Source organism: Typopeltis vanoorti, chromosome 23 (genome assembly GCF_054136105.1).
Source record: "Typopeltis vanoorti isolate ZY-2024b chromosome 23, IOZ_Tvanoo_1.0, whole genome shotgun sequence".
NCBI classification, from domain to species: domain Eukaryota; kingdom Metazoa; phylum Arthropoda; class Arachnida; order Uropygi; family Thelyphonidae; genus Typopeltis; species Typopeltis vanoorti.
In genome coordinates, this window is record NC_143571.1 from 69,272,286 (window position 1) to 69,295,427 (window position 23,142).

Below are 23,142 nucleotides of genomic sequence, written 5' to 3' on the forward strand. Positions count from 1 at the left end.
TAACAGTGTCACTAACATTCTTGATCCTTGGGAAGCTTGGTTTCATCACATTCTCATTAAGTATGCCTTTTATTATAAAATCTCCATACAATCATACTGCGCCAGGACACAGCATGACCTTTGATGTCTTTGCACCATAAAAATCAAATTAAAAAAACCCTCTCTCTTTCATACTTTTCCAGCAGAACTCTACCAACAGCTGCTCAACATTCCTTTATAGGGGCAAACAACATATTGCACCAAAACTGCTACTCCTAGACATCATTCATTCCATTCCAAAGGACTAAATCTTCGACAGTTCAAGAAGAATAACAACACATTACTCAATTTCTGACTACCTACATTGCATTTGTTTGCCATAGGCTCTTCTACCTTTTGTGTGTGGGAGAAATTCTCACACCCACTCCTGTATAATCCAATCCTGTATAATAATAAAAGTCAAATCCCAAGTGTGAGTGGATTACAGCTCTTATCATGTCAGTTTATAAAATCAGAAATAGAGGAATTTCATATTGAATTTCCAGGAAAAGTTTATACAAACATAACTGAGAAATTGCTGGGAAAAATTGTAGTATATAAAATTTAGTGAAACATTAACTGGATTTAGACTAAATGCAGATTATAAAGGACTAGATTTTTACTTTATGATAAATAGTCAGCAAGTCATCATCATCAGTTTCTTGATAAATATCCTTAAGAGGTGTTGAGGCTACAACGACAGAACTACATGATTAAGTTTTCATCATTATTAATCTTATATCAACAGTTTGCTTTCAATTAGTCTAATACTTGCCAGCACTCCAAATATTGTCACACCTAACATTTCTTTCTTCTAAGGCAGTGCTTCCCAAACTTCTGGATGTCAGGGCCCCCTTTGCAAAAATTAAAATATTTCATTCCCCCCCCCCCCCAAAAAAAAATCGTAATAGAGAGATATATTATTATAATATTTATTGTATTTATATTCAATAAAAAACATACACAGCGAATATTGCAAAAATCAAATGCGTATATTACATTTTTTGCCTCTTACCGTTTGGTTCTGAAGACAATGCGGGCTGTTCTGGTAAAATATGAAATACTGTCCTTTTTTTTTGAGTCTGTTTCTGCTTCTTCTGATTGTTCGTGGGATTTTTTTTATTTTTTATCAGCCACTTATCCATCTCAGGGTTAAATTTTTTAATGTAGAATAGATCAAATAATATCACCACTTACCGATACTGGCACACCACAGACTGATAACATGAAATTAGTGAATATTACCTGAATAAGGGAATCCCGGGACCAGGAACATTTTTCTCTTTTGTGACTTTTCTCCCTTTACGGTAATTAAGCCTAACGCGAAACAGACAGCAAAGGCAGGTTATTAAAGCGTGCATATGATTGGTGCGGTATTAACAAAAGATCGCGCAACCGAAAGATAAAAGCATAGCTGACAATTGAGTTGAAATGCTAACTCCCTTCAACTGAATTCTATATGTGAAACTGCCATAACTTGGCAGTTTCACATATATTTCACTTAGATTTAACACTTTTACGAATTTAACAAGTTTCACTTAGATTTAACACTTTTACGAATTTTAACACGTTCGGTTGAATTTTATTGCTGCCTTGGGAAATCGAACTCACACACACATCTAATTAATAACAATAGTTTTTAGTTAGATACTGTGTTTGTCCATGCAACATATGGTTTTGTTTCAGTCTATACAGCATAGTTTCTGTATGAGAGGACATGTGATTCATTAATTAGTGTGTTTTTATCCCAGTTGTCGTCTCTAATTGCACTGTTTGTTGAGAAATATATTACACAGACTCCTCTTACCTTATTCACTGGCATAATAAAAGTACTTGTTTTTATTGCCTCTGCAGTATAGTGGCTGTTAGGGAGGGCATGTTGTTTACCACTGCAAGCAGTTACTATCTCCCCACATGAACTTGTTTAAGCTTTTTTTCATGTGTGAAGTATATGCGAAACTTTTATTGGTAACAGAAAACTAGCTCGGATGACAGTGATAATATAAAACGAGTTTTGATATGTATATAAAGTCAATATGAACAGTCGCCTGATTACGAATGCGTGATGCAAGGGACAGGAAGATTTGGAGCTTCCCTGGAGAGCATTCGAAGTAAATATAAGTAACCACTGCTTTGAAATGAAACATATGAATAAGCAATATTTACTAATATTCATTAAGCGCCAAAATACGCAGCACCAATGTGTGAATTTTTCCATTAAAATATAAAAAAAAAACAAAAAAAAAAATAATAAGTAATAAAAGTTAAAATACATTTCTTTAAAAAAAAACTACTTAGTCTTAAAACATTTTAAATTTGTTTTCATTATTTCACGCCCCCCCCCTCAACAAAACCTACGGCCCCCAAGGGGGCTGCGGCACACAGTTTGGGAAGCGCTGTTCTAAGGCACTTCTGACTGAATCATTCCACCTAGTACCTGGGTCTTCTTCTTGCCATCAAATGCCTGTTTTCCTCTCCCATTCTGTTTAAGTGACCATACCACTTCAGATTAGCCCTGCTCACACATTCTTGAATGTAAACTTTTCTAATGTCCTTATCTGTTTGAGACCCTAATTTTTCTCAGAATTCTCTTATCTGTGGTCTGTAATCTTTTGATCAAGTGCTTTATTTCTAATCCAACTCTGAGATCCATAACTTAAAATGGTTTGAGCATTGGCTAATTTCACTCTTATTCTATATAAATTTCATAAATTTATTCAATTGGCTTCCCACCATACCCGCTTTGCTTATTCTCTTTTCTATTTAACAACTTAATTTGATATTTTCACTAAAACTTTGCATAACTAACCGAAACATTTTACTCATTCTATAGGTTCTCCATTGAGAATGTAGAAGAAGTTTTCTATGTTCCTGCCTGATTTCATAGTTTTGGTTTTTTTATTGCTTATTTTCATGCCAAATTTCTTGCGGCTATTATTCAATTTAGCTAGAGAATCTTGAACTTCTGTTTGCATTCCTCTTGAAAAAATCTGTTGCCATTCTGTCACCTTGCATTGTCTAATGGTGTTTCAAAGTAGTTACTGTAAACATTGAGGATATTTTTATCTTCAGTTTTCATATCAACTTTATCATGTCTGATTCCTTTACAGTACTTTTTCTCCGTTTATTGCTGATTTTCATACCAAATTTAATACAACAATTATTCAGTTTACTCAGGGAATCTTGTGGACTTGTACTGTATTTATTCAGAATTATAATATCTGCATAAAGTAAAGATCTAAGATTAACATCACCAATTTCCCTTTTCATAGATGGATACTATGAGAGCTTTGCCTCAAGCCACTGGACTTTGACCCTCTGACCAGGCTTTCTGAATTATGCAATGCAGCCACTGTAAAACTTTTATACCTCCATATTTGAGAATTTCTGGCCAGATTTCATCTACTGCACCTACCTTTCCACATTTCAAGTTTTTTTGATGATTTTTTCTACTTCAAGTATGAATAGGTATTCCTGACTGCATTTCTGTTGGGAGTTTTCTACCATTGCGCTGCTTGTTTCATTTAGCAGTCTTTCAAAGTAATTACTCCAGACATCTAGAATATGTTTATCTTCAGTTTTCATGTCACCTTTATCTTCTCTGATTCCTTTAACAGTACTCTTTCCTCCATTTCTAAGCTTTTTCAATAGCTTGCAGAACATTTCCCCCCTTTCCTGATATTTACCTTCTATGTTCTTACCAAAGTTTTCCCATGACTTTTGTTGAGCTGTTTTTATACATTTCTTAGCTCTCTGACATTTTTCTCTGTATTCTTTTAGGGCATCTCTCAACTTATTTGCTGTCAACAAATCATTGGAATATAAATTCTCTGTTTAAACTTTGTTTATCCTAGTGATGATATATGACAAAGTAAGAAATGTATTCTGATCATGAAATCTTACCATCATTGTCATCAGTTCTGATTATTCTCACTGGGTATATAGGATACTCTGATTGGGCAACATAATTTATGTCCTATCAACAAATTTCTTCCAATTAGTCTGTTATTTGTCAAATCTTCAGTATTGTTAGATCTTATATTTTAGTCTTCTAAGGCCCTACCAAAGATCCTGGTGGATTGATGCACCTGCATTAGTCAACCTAGATCCTTGTATGGGTTTTATCTTGGCATCAGACACTGAATTTGCTGACCTTTTCTCTCCATTCAGCTTATGCGATCTTAGATTAGTTCTTCTCACATTTTCTTGCGTGCTAATGATGTAAAGTTCTTTCTGATCTGAAAGTTTATTTTTCACTTGGTTAGACTATAATAAATTTAGTTTAATCCTTTATCCAAGTGTGAGCAAACAAATGCATAAACTTTGTTTGCTCACACTTGGATAAAGGATTAAACAAAATTTATTATAGTCTAACCAAGTGAAAAATAAACTTTCAACATCTTCTTTCTCTAAATTCGGAGTAATTTAATAAAAAGGTGGCACACCTTTTGGCAACTCCTATAGGTAAAGATGACCTCGCCATTGCTTCTGCCTGTTATCTCCACTTCTGGGCCTGGCTCCCACCGAAGAGACCTCAATGGTCGGACCATTGAGGTCTCTTCAGTGACCAGACTAGTTTTGACCTCAAAAGGTCGAAACTAGTCTGGGTAGTGATTCTTCCCTTAATGCATAACATTATACATGTCCGCAAGGAGATGTGTTTTGCATTATGGGGGATACTGAGATAGGAGTGATGTTAGCTTGGTCCACCTTTGCTACGAGTTGCCGGGTGTTGTCCTTACCCCAGTCCTGAAGATATTTTCAGGCACAAACTTTGTTTGCTCACACTTGGATAAAGGATTAAACTAAATTTATTATATTCTTTCTGATCTGACTTTTTAACATGAATGTACCATCTGTCCACTTGTTTAGAACTCTCAAACACTTTGGTTCAGTTTTTTATTTCTAATTCAACTCTAAGATAAATGGGATGAAATTGATATAAATACACTCTGCTATACCACTAGATTAGTGTTTTGTCTAACATCTCTCTTATTACACATAAATTTATGCATTTGTTTACCAGCCGTGCCATCTTTGCTTATCCTGTTTCCATATTAAATTTTGCATCTTCACTAAAACATTTTCCTAAAATGTTTTAGAGCTGAAATATTTTACTTGTTCTGTAGGTTCATTGATGATGCAGTTGATGTTTTCCATCTTCATTTTCATAGGTTTCATCTTTTTATTGCTGATTTTTATGCCACATTTTTTATGGTACTTATTCAATTTAGTCAGTCCAGAAGACTTGTTCCAAATTTAATTACGAGTATAACATCATCTGCATAAAATAAAGAGCTGAGTTGTGTATTTCTGATTTGGATATCAGATTTAATGCATCTTCATAATATAATTAATATATTCCATATAGATGATGAATATAACTGTGGAGATACTGTGTATCCTTGTTTTGCACCTGATTTCATGTCAGATTATCTTTCTGTACCTTTAATCCTAACTTGCTGACCTAAATCTTAACTTCATCATAGACTCAGTGGCCTGTCAAATCCAAGTAACTTGGCTTCTGAAATCTTAATTGCATGCTGCTATATATTGTTCTCTGTATAATTTCCTATTTACATTATACAGAGCTTTATTTGTGTTTGTAATTTCTTATATATATATATATATATATATATATATATATATATATATAATTTGGTGTTTTTGTTTTAAACAGCTTTCTGTTGGAATCTTATTATGTGCCTTTTCTATATCTCCATCATCATCATCATTGGCTCGACAGCCCACGTAGGCCATGGCCTTCTTCAGAAACTTCTGCCAGCCTTCCTTATTCATTGCCAAACTCCGTAATGTTTGACTCCTAAAACCTTAATATCTTGCATTACTCCATCTTCCCATCTTATGTTCCATGATCCATTTTTCAAATCCTTAAGACATTTGCCATTTAGTCCATCCAGCAATCTTTAGATTTTGTAACAAGTTGTTTTTTCCCAGGGTGGGTCATCAGCCCTACACCCAGTCCTCAACCTGGAGGACCAGGCCTCTGTATTTATGATCCCCGAAGAGGGTGACCCAGCTATGGGGACTTCTTTAGATCTACAAAGCTTAAATGTCACTGTTGTTCTGTTTTTGTCATAATTTCTCAACTATTTTTCTTAAGAATGTGATCCAATCATATTTGGCCTAGCCTAGCTTTCCCTTACAGAAAGGCCAAGCTCGATACAAGCTTAAGTTTTACGTGGAGTATTAATATAGAAATTTCTCTTTCTCTTACATTCAGTTTTATTTCCTTTTTTATAAATCGATATCTGAGCTCAATTCTAATCACCTGGATTTAATTTTATGATGATCCAGCCTTTTGAGTTACACAATGTTACCATCTTAAAACTTTTCTACCTCCATATTTGAGAATTTCTCCCTTTTACTATCATTACTCCTTATGCCTTTCCATATTTCATGTTTCTGATGGTTCTTCCTTTCTACTCCAAGTATTGATGTTACCCCTGATTGGTTCTGTTTTGATATATGTCAATCCTACACATGAGAAGCTACAAAACCCATAGATAATACTGTTGCATGTGGTTAAAAGAAGAAGAAACCTGTTTTTTAACAAGTGGAGGTTGTAGTCCCTAGGGAAAGCTGTGGAGGAAGACTTCCAAAGTGGAGATAGATAGAATGAAAGAGAAAGAGGATAATAAGTTTGACTCTGTATGTGTGGTGCTGGACATGTAATAGATGTTGATCCATGTGTACTTATGTGCTTAAGGTAAGGCGGAGGAAGGTGGTAGCCAGTTGAATAGAGCAGTACCTATGAGTTTTCTTAATGTGACTCACACCTAGGAAAGATTGTAAACTTATCATGGGTGTGTGTTGAGCATTATTTTCTATTTTTCTATTGATTTTTTTCTTTTTTGTTTATTTATTTATTTTTACATAACCTGGAACCCCACTCTATAGACCAAACACGGAACTTTTTAAAACCACTTCACCCATGAAAATGCTTGGAGATGAAGCATAAGACTGAACCATAACATCTCTTTTCACACATTTTATTGGTTTTCAGTTTAAAAAAATTTGTGCCATCTTCCTGCATAATGATTGCTTTTTTTACAAAGGTGGTCTGAAAAGTTCTCGGCCTAACAATGAAAAACCAAATTTATAATTTCAAAATTATTTTTATTTTTCTACATAATCTCCCTTAAGACTAATACATTTATTCCAGCGATGTTCCAGCACCATTATCCCGTCCCTCTAGTAAGATCTGTGAAATATCCCACTACAGCTGCAATCACCTCTTGATTCGTACAAAAAAACGCTGACCAGTGAGGAAGATTTTTAGTTTTGGGAAGGGATAGAAGTCAGAGGGTGCCAAATCTGAGGAATAGGGTAGATGTTCCAACAATTCATAGTGCAGATCCCTTAAGTTTCCCATTGCCAAAACACTTTTGTGGACTTTATTGTACAATGAAACCTGTGGAGAATTCATGACCAAACAAACACACGTAATAACCACAGTAATAAGTTTTAATAAGTAGATATTTCATCCTAAGTATCTTAGGACATCATAAAATTGTGTAAAATAATTTTTTTATATATATTATCTTATAATCTCTTTTTTTCCCCCTCTAGATATATTTTAATTTAATTCTATAACATGCTATTTCACACATATTGGGATTCCATTGTAATCATGTGCCCTAACTGTATGTTATTCCTAGTATTGCTTGAATTTACTGTACTGACGATCTCCAAAATACTTAGGATGAAATATCTACTTATTAAAACTTATTACTGTGGTTATTACGTTTGTTTGTTTAGTCACTTTTGCGGACTGGTGCATTGTCCTGATGAAAGATGATTTTTTTTCTTCTGCGAACTGGGTCTTTCCTCAAGAATTTTTTATTCTAGTCTGGTTAAAATATCGGAATAATATTCTCTGGTTATTGTTTTACCCTTTTCCAGATAATTAATAAACAAAATGCCTTTAGCACCCTAAAACACCAATGCCATGACCTTTCCTGCTGATGGAATTGACTTTGGTGCTGAACAACTGGCTTCTATCCACTGTTTTGACTGCTGTTTGGATCTGGTATGTAATGGTAAATCCAAGTCTCATCCATAGTAATAAATCAATGCACAAAATCAGTTTTATTCTTGTTAAAATGCTCCAAGCACTGTTCAGAGATTTTCCTGCAGGTGCGTTTTTGATCTGCTGTGAGCAAGCATGGCACCCATCTTGCACAATGTCTTTTCACTTGCAATTCTTCATGCAAAATATATCCTACACGTTCTTTTGAAATGCCTATAGTCTCGGCAATTTCACGCACTTTGAATCGCCGGTCATCCAATACCATATCATGCACTTGATCAATGATTTCTGGTGTTCACTTTTTGGACATCCTTCACGTGGATCATCTTCAAGGCTGGTATGGCCACGTTTAAACTCGGCAGCCCATTTCTTAATTGTCAGAAATGAAGGAGAAGAGTGCCCATAAACGTTTATGAACTTCGAATGAATTTCTTTTGCCATTAAACCTTCTTTTACAAAGAATTTTATAGTCCCACGATACTCAATTTTATCCATTTCACAGACAACACTTTTGCTTCAGATGGTTGTATAAAACAAACTACTTGATAGAATGACTTGCAATTTCACATGGAATCTTATGACTGATGTACCAACTTAGAAAAAAGAAATCTTGCCCATAGTGTTACCATCTATGGTCGAGGCCAAGAGCTTTTCACACCACCCTCGTATTTTTCTGTAATTGTCTATTAAAAATTCATTTCATGGGTCAAACTTTTAATCTACATTTCTGTTCAGATGTTTGTGGAGCCTGTGAGAAGATGTATATCAAATTGTGGAAGTCGTTTTTATACCATGGAAATGCTTCTGTTAACTTTATTTTTATCTCTGTACAAAACAAGAAAGGAAAAAAAAAACGACATGACTGTTCTTCATCCTGTTTACTTCATTGATCTCATACTGTGAGAATTCTTCCCATACAACTTCATGATATCATCATGATTCAAAAATTTCCAGCTATTTTATCAAATGTTTCCAATGGTAACACAGATGGTTTTGTTGCTAAATGGGAACATTGTGCCATTGTAAATAACAGCTGTTACCTTATATGAAATATGGTCAAGATATAAATATATATATATATATATATATATGTTTATCATACTTCAGTTTTATTTACTTGGTAAAAGTAAATGATAGTGCTAAGAGAAGCAGTATGCTAGTTTGACCTTCATATTCTGATTATCGTCTGGAGTATAATAAATATACATACACACACATATATGTTGTATATGTATGCTATATGATGACCTTAATATATGAAAGTCAAAATGCTGAGAAATTAAAGCCATGGAGACTACTGTCATCTTAAGAATGATATTCTTAACATGGTAGTAGTCTCCATAATCTTATCGAATTGAAAATGAATGGGTACGGTTACATTGTTCTAGAGGATGAAACAGATAAATTGTCAGGTATGGAGGGATGTTCTTACAAGAAATGGTATGAAGATTAACAGGAAGAAAACAATATATGGTAAGTACTTTCTGTAGGAAGTATTCAGAACTAATACAGAGGATGAAATCAAAATGGAATGGGGTCTACTACCCTTCTATAACAAGCAGATGGTTTTAAATATTTATGATTAGTGGTTCAACAGGATAGAATCGAAAAAGTTTCACTCAGAATTATTGTAGGATGACAAAAATGGAGACATGCTTGTAGAATGCCGTGTGAAAAAAGGAAGCCACTGTGAATAAAAGGAAAGTTTGAATTGAAATGCTGACTGAAGATATAGTGGATGGGAGGCATTATGGGAAAGTATGATATACAAATATTCCCATAAGGAATGAGTGGAGTGGATGAAGTTTAATGTGTTGGTAATGGGGGGGGGGGATCAAAGACCATGCCATAGATTAAAGTTATTTTGACAGCTTCAGAGGAAGCTGGAAAAATATACTCTGCACAGAGTTAATGGATCAGTAATAGTTATGAGGAAAAGAAAATATTGGGATTGGGGAGGGGGGATATAGTCAGATTAGGGTTATTTGAATTATGCTGAAGTAGCCAAGGCTATTAGTCCAGGATACTGCATGTTATTTTTCTGACTGGCTGTCTGTTTTGTGAGATAGGAGGAAATACACACACACACACACACACACACACACACACACACACACACACACACACACACACACTGGAAGAAAAAATGCTGCCACCCCCATATGAGACTTTCACATTCATTTGAAGAGCCCTTTTAAATTTTCTTTGCATCCTAAATGAATTCCATGTCTTTCCAACAAAAGGGCATTGACACCATTCAGTTATGGATAATTCTCTTCTCTCCCCCCAAAGAAGCAGTGGACAGAAGCATGCAGAGACTTAGGACTAGAAATCCATTCTGAAACATGTTGAGGAAAGGTTATGAAAAAGTAGAAAAATCAAATGGAATTAACTTTCAGTATAATGAAGTAAGTCTGGATATAGGGCTGCAAATAAATACAGAAAAATAAAAAAACGATGTATAGTAAAGATACTCCAGAACAAAAACAAATTGAAATAAATCAGAGACAGATGGAAGTATCAAATTCATAGAAATATCTGGGACAAAACATTGCAAACAATCATAAACTTTATAATGAAATTTCAGCTAGAATTACAGCAGTATGGAAGGTTCTTGACCATTATAGAGAGATTTAAAAGCAATTTAAATCTGTGATTTCCAACAGTGACCTATGGTAGTGAAACCTTGAGTTTGACTAAAGAACATGTAGAGAAATTGAAACAAACACCTAGAGAAGAACCTATAGCACAACACAAAGAAACATGGAAGAGCCATTTTGGGAATAACCCAGTTACATAAAAAGAATAAGACGTGGATAAGGAAGCAAACCAAGGTAATGGACATTGCCTTAGTAATAAAAGATAACAAATGGTGCAGGGCAGGATATGTGATGGAATGTCTGACAATAGATCAACAAAGAGAACAACAGAATGGACACCAAGAACTGGTCATCAGAAACCAGGTAGAACAGTGGTAAGATGGGGGACAGTGAAATTACAAAATGTTGTGGACATTTATGGTGAAGAGATATACACAAGATCGGTTAAAATGGAGAGGCAGTCATCCAGCAATAGACTGAAGAAAGCTGCTGATGATGATGATAATAATAATCATCAGTAGTTCCAATTGAGTGGTGGTGGGAGGATATAAAACCATAGAAGCGACACCTGATACCTCTGGGTTTCCTCATTTGCTTTTATGCCAGTTTCTGTTTTGCAATATTTGATTCACATTCACTTCTTTTTCAGAAGTGTGAATTGTATCTGAAGATATTCAACATATAGATTATATTAAATTGCATTATTATCTTAAATATTATATGATCAAAATTAAAAACAAAAAAAGTGCAGTATTATTTGTATAATCTTCTCATTTTCTTTCTATCTAGGATCGGATGATATCAGCTCTCAGAAGTAATGAAACAGGAAATTCACCCAATACTGTTTCTGCTAAAAGAAAAGGCTTTCATAATCACTTTATATATGCTGATTATTGGGTATTATATTTTTAAATTTATTTTAAGAATATATCTATATCATATAAATAAGACTCAGACTATTTTTTTTATTTTTTTATTATGGTTTAACCAATAAGAATACAATTTGGTCAGCTAAATCCCAAATTGCCGGATCAGATCTTCACTTTATGACAAATAGTTGAGAAAGCATGGGAACATAACAGAGATCTGTATTTAAGTTTTGTCGATTTGGAAAAGGCATATGACAAGGTGCCAAGAGAGAAGCTATTCAATACGCTACAGTTATATGATGTCAATTGGGCATTATATCAAGCAATACTTAGTCTTTATTTGAGTTGTAAGTCAGCAGTTAGAATTGAAGGAAGTACAGGAAGATGGTTTAATGTTAAATCTGGTGTGAGACAAGGATGTACATTATCCCCTCTGTTATTCATTATCTATGTGGATCACATTATGAAGGAAAGGGGTATTAAACATGATATCAGAATTGGAGATGTTAATGTCAGCTCTTTGCTTTATGTGGATGATGTTATACTTCTAAATAAATCTGCTACAAGTCTGCAAGATTCCCTGACTAAATTGAATAGCTGTTGTAATAGATATGGTATGAAGGTCAGCAATAAAAAGACAAAGACAATGAAAATAGGCAGAATCATTGAAAATGTCAACTGTGTTGTGAATGGAGAACCTGTGGAACAAGTAAAACATTTCAGTTACTTAGGGACGATTTTTAGTGAAGATGGTAAATTAAATATAGAAATAGACAACAGAATCAGCAAAGTTGGTATGGTGGGAAGTCAATTGAATAAATTCATATGGAATAAGAGAGAGATTAGTCGGAACAGTAAATTAGCTGTATACAAGACAGTGTTCAAACCAGTTTTAACTTATGGATCTGAGAGCTGGGTCAGAAGTAAAACACTTGACCAAAGACTAGAGACCGCAGATATGAGAGTCCTGAGAAAGATTATAGATGTGAAAAGATGGCATCAATGGCAATATCATATTAAAAACGAGGATATTAGGAAAGAACTTGACATTGTCAACATCCAGGAATGCATTAGCAGAGCTAATCTCAGGTGGTATGGTCACTTAAACAGAATGGGTGAAAAAAGATTAGCAAAACAAGTGTTCTCTGCCAGGTTGGCAGCAAAACGACCCAGAGGAAGACCAAGATATAAGGTGGATTGATACGGTACAAAGTGCCTTAGACGATAGAAATATAAGATCTGATAATGTTGGAGTCTTGACAAGTAACAGACTGATTTGGAGGAAAATTGTAGATAGGATGTTAGTAATGATGTAAATTTTTCATGTAGTACTATCATATCCTGTACACCCCTTGAGGGTACATGGCAGGAATTTGATGATGACTCAGACTATATTTTCACAAAGGGAATAAAGAGAAATATGTTAAAAAATTGCAAGACTCATATGAGCACATATAACAACACAGCATAAAGTTATAGTATGCGATCTAATAGTGTCAGTATTGAAAAAGAAAACAGCAAAATGGAAAAGAGGCTGAAGATCTGAAAGCTGAGTGAAGAAAATAAGAGTAAATTCAAAGAAATGGTTATAGAAGAGAGGGTAGTATCTCAAGGAAATGACCATGTAGAAAACACTTGGACTCAATTGTAAAGTCTTGGGAATCAAGTAAAGCTGCAGAGGAAGTGTGTGGAACAACAAGATGATTCAGACTTAGGAAGGATAGAGAAACTGGATGGTGGAATGAAGAAGTCCAAGAGGCAATCATAAAGAAAAAAAGAAACATTTAAAATTTGGAGGCAAATAAGAGACAATGAAACCTGGGAGAAATATAAAGAGGAGAGAGGGAAAGCAAAACAGAAAAAAATGGAAGAAAATATATGCAGAGATAGAAAAGGAAAATGGAGGGAAAGTAATATATAGAATAGCCAAGAAAAGAGTGGCACAAATAATTTTGGAAAAAAAAAACCACAATAAAAGATTGAAATGGAGTCATATTAGTAGATGAAAAGAAGGTGAAGAACACGTGGAAGGAATATTTTTCAGTGCTGTTAAGATGCTGGAGGAGTAGGAAAGCATACAGAAGCCAGAGATGAAAGTTACAAAGGAAGAGGTAATAGAAGCAATAAGAAAACTGAAAAACAAATTACCTTGACCATCAGAAGTACTAATAGAAATGATAAAAGCAGTAGGGGAAGGAGTAGACCGGACTAGTGAACTATTTAATAAAGTGTGGAGAGAAGAAAAGATTCCAGAGGTATCTTTTGAGTTTGAAAAATCCATCAGAAATCAGAAATATGGAAAGGTAAAACTTTCATATCACCAAGTTTTTATATCATAGATTTTGAGATATAAAAGTTTTACAGTATTTGTCCTGCATAATTCAGAATTTCAGATGATTCGAGTGGAAATCTCATATTGTTCACACTTGCTTTCAATATTGGGGGGGGGGAGGGGGAGGAGTTTATAACAAACCAATATATTACTATAACAAAGTCCTGTCCTGTCCTGACTGAAGCCCCATAAGTGTAATGCTGTACTAAAAGAAAGAAATGCTCTATAATAAATTGTTTCAGTGGTATTTATGAGTTTGTTATGGTGAGAGTCTGCTGATTTTTCAGATTTATGCAAGCATACTTGAGAAGAGACTGAAAAAAGTTGAAGAGAATCTTGAAGAACAAACTGGGTTCAGCCCAAACAGTGGTTCTCAAGATAATTTTTTTCCTTCTTGTCAAATTGTCAAGAAATCATGTTAATAGAATAAATAAATCCTTTAATGTCTTGTTTCCCTATGGGAGTAGGTAGAACTTCTTTAGTCCCGACTTTTTTGGGAATCATGGGAAGCTGTTCCTCTGTTTTTACTTATCACCAATAGCTGAGCTATCAATAATTTTGAAGGCATTGGAGCAAGAGCACAACAGATAATTGCAACCATCTCACGATCCTAAACATAACTTATCTATTGTTCTGAAATAGGGCAAGTTCAGCTGAGAAAAATCAACTATATAGAACTTGCACTATTTCTGACAACATTAGTTAGGAACCATGCTAAGGTGCTAAGAGAAGTGCAGTCATATATATGCATATCAATATTTGAGGTAGAAATAGCCATCAAAAAAAAGAGAGAAGTTGTTCATCAGAATTGCTGTTCAAAATGCTATAATTATATATGGTATAAATGGAATATTATTATAGAACAGTATATAACCTATATGTAAGTTGTAAATTAGGTATTAGAATTAATTTTTTTTATTTATTTATTCCACACATTAGAGGTACAATAACCTATAGCACACCAATGCCGTGTGAGATGCAGACAAGGGTTGAGAAGGAAGCAATTCTTAAAGAGCTGTAGGTTGAAAGTGTTGGGAAACACATCATGGGGAAGGCTGATCCAGAGACAGAGATAGATGGAATAAACGAGGAAGAGAAGCAGATTTGATGAGTTTGCAATTGTACTGTAAAGGGATGTTGGACAGCTGCTGCTCTTGTTTTAACAGGTCTAACAGCAAGTAGCAGAATGATATTAGCCAATTCACTGGAACAGCAACCATGGAAGTACCTGTAGAAGAGAAACAGAGCTGAAACACTGTTTGTGAAGAGGTTGAAGTGAGCCTGTGAGGAAAGAATAATCTATGAGCTGAATTGCTCTCTTCTGGACAGCATCAAGAATATTTCAGAGGTTTTGGTGACCCACCCTAAATGTGTGAACAGTATTATAAGGATAGACTGATTTGGGATTTGTATAGGGATAGTTGCTGGGTGGGTGGGTGTAAAATAGCTTCTTGAGTGGAAAATAATGCCTAGTTTTTTTAGAGCTGAGGAAGCTACTGATGTGATGTTTTTATGCCAAGAGAGAGGTTGGAGGTAAATTTCATTCCTGGAAAGATAGTTCATTCTGTTTGGTGATATGTATACCACTGAGGATAAGGGAAGGTGAGCTGAGATCCTTTTAGCAAAAGAAAAGGGAGGACCATGCTTTGTTAGCACTGAAGGTCACTATGTTATCTTTGCCTCCACTGAAGGATGATATGGCGATCAGTGTTTAAGACACTGATAGCGTATCATCTACAGGTTTCTGGTTTTAGAAACTTGTAGAAACTTCAAGGAAGCCATAGTAGTCCTCCATTCTGAAGAAAATCTTAACAGAAACCAGGGAATGATAATTGCTGACATGGAAAACCTTAATAAGATCGCTCAGTTTGCCAGAATTTCATTTCGCTCATAACTACAGAACGTGCTCACAGTACAGTGACTAATACAACATGCTCCATGCGTGTAATGTTACGCGTCTGTTTCAATTTTTTAATTTATACGATAGTGTTACTCCTTTTTCTCTGTACTAGCCACTTTGAGTTTTCTCTTACTGTTAATAAGCCCTGAAGAAGCTGAACAGCTCCGTTGGCATTGTATGTTTATAAATCACTGGTCAATTAAAAATCAATATATTTAAGTTTAAATTATCTAATTGAGTGACCAAATATAGTTTAACAATGAACAGAAATAGAGTAAGTGAGATAATGTGCCCCGAGGCACTCCTTCATTGGTGGCAAAGCTTGAAGACAGGGTACCATCCACCGTGACACACAGTGAACAACCAGAGAGAAAGCTGGATATCTAGTTAAAGAGATGGCAGGTAGACTGAAGGAAGGCAGTTTGTAAAGCAGGCTTTGATGCCAAACACAATCCAAAGCCTTGTAAATGTCAAGGATGACAGCACACATTTCGCCAAACCTTTCCATAGGTTATGTCCAGTGGTGAATGATGTAGGCTAAGATATCGGCCATGGATCTGGATTTGCAGAATGCATTCTGGTGGTCACAGATTAACTAGTGAGCTTCTAGGTAGTGAAAAAGTTGACCGCTGATAACTCCATTATTTTGGAAAGGATTGAAGTGATGGCGATTGGTCAATAGTTGAATGGTAGGCTTTTATCTCCCTTTTTTTTTGGAATGGGTTGGATATATGTTAGTTTCCATGAGATATGATACATGCCTGCCAGCTAAGTAGAGAAGATTAACAAGACAATAGAGAACAGATGTTAGCTCTGGAGCTCAGTGTTTGAGTACAGTAGGAGAGATGCCATCAAGACCAGATGACTTTGTAGAATTCAGATTCTCTAATATTCTTCTTATGTCTTTCTGCTGAAAAGTCACAGGAGTCATATGGCGTTCAGTTGCTAGCTTGGAAGAAGATGATTTGTCTTCATCGTCTATGCAGGAGTTAAAGGAAAAGAGTGATGCTAGGAGGTCGGCTTTTTCTTTGGGTGCTGTAACAGTGGTGCCATCTTGATGGATGAGAGGTGGAAGCGCAGGTTAGCAGAAGTTGCATCTGATGGCTTTTGTGAGGAACCGGAAGGCACGGCTACCGTGTGGACAAGAAATGAGTTTTCTATTATTGTCCTTTATGAAGTTGGATTTGGTTATAGTTGATTTACATTTATTGCATGCCTCTGCATAGACTGAGTATGAAGCTTGGGTTCTTGATGCAAGCCACCTGTGGTAAGCTGAGTTTTTTTCTTTGATTGCTTTTGTACATCTTCTGTTGAACCAGAGCTAGGAAAGTGGATGGGAAGTTTAGATGGAATGAGGGATGATTGCCTTCATTCCACTGGATAATTTCTGTGACTCGGTCACTGCAGGTGTCTGAGTCAGAGGAGCAGAAGCAATAGTCATGCCATGGGAAAGAAAAGTAGTAATTCTGGAGATCATCCTACTTCGTGCCTTTATAGTGTCAGAGGACACGAAGCTGGGTGTGGTCAGAAGAGAGGCATTCTGTGAGACTGGAAACTTGCATGTGATTGTGGTCTGAGTTGCCAAGAGGAGAGGCAACCTCTGTAGTGTCTGGAAGAAGAACAAGTTAAAAAAAGATCTAAGGTATTAGGAAAGTGGAGAGGATTATCTGAAATTTAGATAGACAGCTGCACAATTTACATTAGATCATTGCTTATAGCAAAAACTTCTGCATTACATCCAACTTGATCGGCAGTGTTGAAGAAAGAAGGGAGCCATTGTGGTCATTCTGGTCGACTTTGTAAGTTCATTCAGAACATACAAAGGCACAGGGAATCATGAAAAGTATAATTTAGGCATTGGAGGTGGTTTATGTGACAGATGTTTGTGAGGAGATTTATTTTGTTTGCAGTGTTACCACCATTGTTTATCTGTTTCATATTTGGTTTATTATTAGATGAAAGTAAAGAGTGGGGGCATGCAGTCAGGAAGCTAGACTTGTGAACATGACACCCATACAGAGAGTGACCAGTCTCCTTGCCATTTTGTGGCCTCGACAGTGCCTCCCACATACTACTACTTCATTAAACTAAATTTATGCTATGTTTGGCCTCATCCCCCCCCCCCTCTCTCTTTTCTGTATGCAGTGTGTTGTGATACCCTTCAAAGTATTCATTATATGACCCAGCCCTGCACACCAACTACAAGACTGTATTTCATCTGAATAACATTCTTCCATTGATTAAGTGTACTGAGAATTACATCTCTACTATTTTTAGACACTCTGCTGGAAGTTTCTGAGCAAAATAAACTCAGCAATTCAGTTTATAGAAATCTAGTGTACATAGAGAGATTGCAAAGTCGCATCACAATCCATCCCAAAAAATTTGCATTGTACAAATCCTCTGATACAGGACATACAAAATCTCCAACACTGTGTAAAAAAGAAATCAAGAATTGGAATACCTTAGTTTCATCCTTTCAAAAAATGGCTACAACAACAAAAAAAAAAAAAAAAAAAAAAAAAAACTTGTTAATAAAATTCTAAAACTAAGTAAAGAACCAAATAAAATTGTTCTTTCAACCTTTTTGTTTGTGGGAGCAGTACCAAGTAAAAAAAAATTATGTTCTCTGTCCATAGAATTTAGACTTCCTATGGTGATGTATTTCACAGACTGGTTCAAAGCTTTTGACTGTGTTCAGCATGTGAAATTTTGGAAGGTAATAAAAATGATTTGAATAAAAAATAAGGAGTTTTCCTCAATACATTATCAGGTTAAATTAAAGATGCCAAGAAATTATATTCTTGGTTTAATCTGTTATCCAAGTGAAAGCAAACAATGTTTTCACATGAAGTATCTTCATTACTGGGCTACTTCTATATACAAGTAGAACAGTCTTGAAGATACTTTGTGCAAACATTGTTTGCTTACATTTGGATAAAGAATATAATTTCTTTGCATCTTCAGTTTAAAACATAACCAAGTGAAAAAAAACTCATCAAGAGAGGCCATACATCACCCAAACCATCTGTCATACCTTCCCTTAAATTCATTCACACTAGATGCACTCACTACCCCTAAAGGCAAACTATTCCACTCACTCACTGCTCTGTGAGAGAAAAAAAAAACCTAGCTCTTACTACTGTCTTGACTGCAAACAAACTTAACTTCCATGGATGTCCCTGTGTTCTTTTCCCACCTTCCATATAATGAAAATTTTCATCAGCTATCATATAACACCCATTCAGAAGTTTATTACCTGTGTGCGATACAGACTCTTGTTAACCAGAGTCTGTAATCCACATACTCGCAATCTGACCTCATTATCTAAATCCCATAATCTGGTTATAATATTTGAAATTCTTCATTGCTTCCTCTCCAGCTTCTTTATCCCCTTGCAACCCAGGAGACCAAATCTGCACACAATAATCCAAGTGCAATCTTATCAGTGCCTTATAAAGAGTAAAATATCCTTACATATCAAGATTCACTTCACCATTGCAATTATCCTCTGAGTTGCTAATACAACTCAGAGGATAATTTTGCTATGTGACCTTTGAACTTCAAATTCCTATCCACCATTATACCAAGTTTCCCAGCATTATCAGTTTCTTGTAGCATAACCCCTCTAATATAATATGCCACTAGAAATCTCATCACGCCATAATGCATAACTTTACACTTAGTAACATTAAACTGATAGCTATTTTCGTTTGCACAAATTTCCGGACTATTCAAATCTTTTTGTAAGTGCTGAATATTAGTAGCAGCCCTGATTGCCCTGCCTATCTTTGCATCATCAGTAAACATTTGCACATCTCCTGTTAGACCCTCCTATTGTCATTAATGTTTAGACTGAACAACAGTGACCCAAGGACTGAACCCTGAGGTACACCACTGGTCACCTTAAATCTGGCAGATTCACACCCACTGTATATCACTTTTTGATATCTGTCAACAATCCACTGATCCAAGTCAAGAGTTTATATTCCAGTCCCATATTCTCCAGTTTATGCAACATCGTTTTATGTGGTATCCTATCAAATGCCTTAGCAAAGTCTAACCTTATCATTCCCTTGTATCCATTCCCTTTATCGCTAGGTTGTAACATTGTTATTAAATATGATCAATTGCTAAAACTTGACCTTCCTTTAGTAAACTCATGTTGCTCCTTGCAGAGTATAGCTTGTTTGTCCACCCATTTCTATATGTGAGTTCTTACCAACTTCTCTAAAATCTTCACTACCACACCATAGATACTGATAGGTCAATAGTTAGACACATTAGTTTTGCACCACCCTTGTACCATGGAACTGTCATACATTCCTTCAATTCCTGTGGTATCATTGTTGAGCTGAGACTCAAGTTATACAAACATGAAAGGCTTAGCAAATTCAGTTGAACATCCTTTAGCAAACATGCTGATATTCCTGACTAAACAAACACACGTAATAACCACAGTAATAAGTAAATATTTCATCCTAAGTATCTTAGGACATCGTCAGTACAGTTAATTCAAACAATACTAGGAATAACATACAGTTAGGGCACATGATTACAATGGAATCCCAATATTCATGCAGTAGCGTGTTATAGAATTAAATTAAAATATATCTGGAGGGGGAAAAAAAAAAGATTACATTAAAATAAGATAACATATGTAAAAATTAATTTACACAATTTTGTATGACAATTTCCCATACTTTAGGAATAGCAAGAATGTCATTACAGTTTAGATTTGTTTTGTGAAGTAGGGCTTCAGCACTTTCTTTATATATAAACATTCATATTTATATAAAGATCTATGTAGAAGTTTGGTCTTTTCCCAATGGATCCTATGGTTTGGGTTTTCAACTCTGTGTTGTGCAAGGCCAGATTTTTGCAGTTTGATAAGGCGGATATGGTCTTGATGTTCCAAAATGCGTTTATGAACAGATCTTTTTGTTCATCTAACTTTGGGAAGATCTGGTAAATGTGTAGATAGATTGATGTTAAAAAAAAAAAAAAAATTATTTATTCAGAAAACTTTTTATCATTCATATTGATTTAAATAGATGAATTATTTATAGGAGGAGTATGATCCAGACCATATTTGGAATCAGGGTTTTTCTATAATTTCATCTCAAGGTATATCACTTCAGTCAACTTGTTTTCTGTGTGGAAGTGTAGGACAGGAAGAGGTAAGAACTATTTTTCTTCATTTTATTTTCATTAAGATCAATAATAATACTACTTAGTAATATGTAAGCCATCATTGTTTGCTGTTTGCAAAATTCAATTAAAAAAACGTTTGCTAGTGAGTAACAATATATTGCTGATTTGCATTTATATAATGTTTATTAGCATCTACATATAAGATTTCTAAGCTACAGCTAACTGCATTAATCCACTTAATCTTGTCTTCCTCTGGTTGGTTTCCTGCCATCCTTGCATCAAACACCACCTTTTTTTGCTACTCTTTCTCTTTCTTATCTCATTCGGTCAGCATTCCTGAACACTAATAAAGTTAAGTTTCTTTCTGCGATCTTCATTTTTAATATGGTTCTGTAATCAACATTCTCTGTTCATGCACTCAAACTCTCTCTCTCTCTGCTAACTCTCATATTTCTAGCTTCAAGTATTGTTTTATTTCTAAACCAACTCTCAGATCCATATGTTAAAATTGATTTGAACTAGAGATGCATCCAAAGTAGGATTTGGCCGAAGCACCAGATACTGAATATTCAGTTTGAAATTGGGCAGAAGCATACTGAATTAAATTTTATAATGTAATGTTTTTTTTTTTTGGGGGGGGGGGAACTAATGAAAAATTTATAAATTTTTTTAATGAGTGTATATTTTTTATTCTAAACATTTGTTTATATAATTTAATTAACAATAAATAAAATTGAATTAATTATACTTTGGCCAACATTTACAGTGTCATGTTGTGCCATCATTTTACATTGTTATATATATAATAATGGTAAAAATGCCTGCTGAATTTCTGTTCAGGAGATGGATTACTTATTATTAACACTATGTTGCAACATAAAAATGTGCACAAATTCACATGGAGAGAAGATGCAAGAAATAAGAAAAGTCTCTTACTCTACTGAACTGGCCAGTTCAGCAGAACATTGTCATAGATATACCCACAGAAGAGATATAAGGCCTAAACAGAATATCTGTGAGAGATTGATCATCAGGTATTCAGATTGCCCTCTTATGGATAGTATCATGCATTTTTAAGGAGCTTTCAGGTGTACCACCTTCAATCCCAAAGCAAATAGATTTTGAATTTATGCAATGTTAGCCCTTGTACAGGCAAGAAGTAATGTCTTGAATGAAAAAAAAAATTGTTTGCAAGTTGAAGAATGGCCGAGATGTGCTTGTGCCTGGAGAGGCTAGAGATGTGAAATGTCATAAGAAGGAAAATCTTTTCTTGTTGGGAGACTTGGGTATTATCAAGAATAAGGGGAAGTAGATTGGAGATGAAGATGACACAACTGTATTTTGGTGGCATTGAAGTTCATGAAGTTACTAGGTTATCGTCGTTATAGTGAAAAACAACAAGATCAGAGTAAAACCCCCACCACCACCACCACATTACAGGGATTGCCAAGTGATGAAGAGTAATGAATGTGTTTTCATATTTAGATTGGACTGAGTTTGAAGTCTGTGCTAGAAGGCAATGTTATTGCAGGAGGAAGAGACTGCAGGTGAAAGCACAGAGGCCTGGCATTCTTGTTCTGGTGGAGAAATCAGAAGAGAGAAAAGAAGCTGACAACCCAGTTTCAGAAGAGTAGAGGACATAACCATAAGATGCTTGTTTGTTGAGTGGGTTTACCAGATCCAGTCCATTGCCCTACAAATGTCAAGAGCAACCATTTCTCTGTGTTTCTCCATGGAGAAATGGTTTTCCATGGCTTATGTCTAAAAGGGATTGTGATGGTAAGGAATTGGCTGTGGATGGAGAGCGCAAATCTGTATTGCTGGTCAGTGATTAACCAGTGCATTTCCAGGTGGTGAAGAAGTTGAATGTTGATGATCTGCACGATTTTTGAGAGAACTGAGGTAAGAGCAATTCGGAGTACAATATGTTGGCTAACTTTATCTCCTTTTTTTGGAATAGGCTAAACATAGACTTATTTCCATGCTATAAAGTAGATGTCTGTTGAGTTGGAAATATTGAAAAAGCACTTCAAGATAGATCAGTTTTTTTCCCTTTGATGTTACAATAGTACCATCTGCATGTCAGAGGGTGGAATCATGGATGGGCAAAAGTTACACCCAATCACCTTGGCTAGGAACCAGGATGCTTGAACAGAAAACAAGTGTTCTGTATTTGACTTTATCAGAATCAATCTTCATATATATTTTATTTATTT

General features: G+C 35.2%; 1 protein-coding gene across 1 annotated transcript in view; it reads left to right on the forward strand.

The window, feature by feature from the left end:
• The window catches only part of LOC150093937 (uncharacterized), a 209,264-nt gene that overhangs the window by 54,884 nt on the left and 131,238 nt on the right, over window positions 1–23,142 (forward strand). Inside the window, exons 7-8 of the mRNA XM_090412924.1 lie at window positions 11,461–11,568; window positions 20,842–20,952. Of these exons, the coding sequence (XP_090269050.1) occupies window positions 11,461–11,568; window positions 20,842–20,952 (219 nt within the window). The remainder of the gene's footprint in view (window positions 1–11,460; window positions 11,569–20,841; window positions 20,953–23,142) is intronic.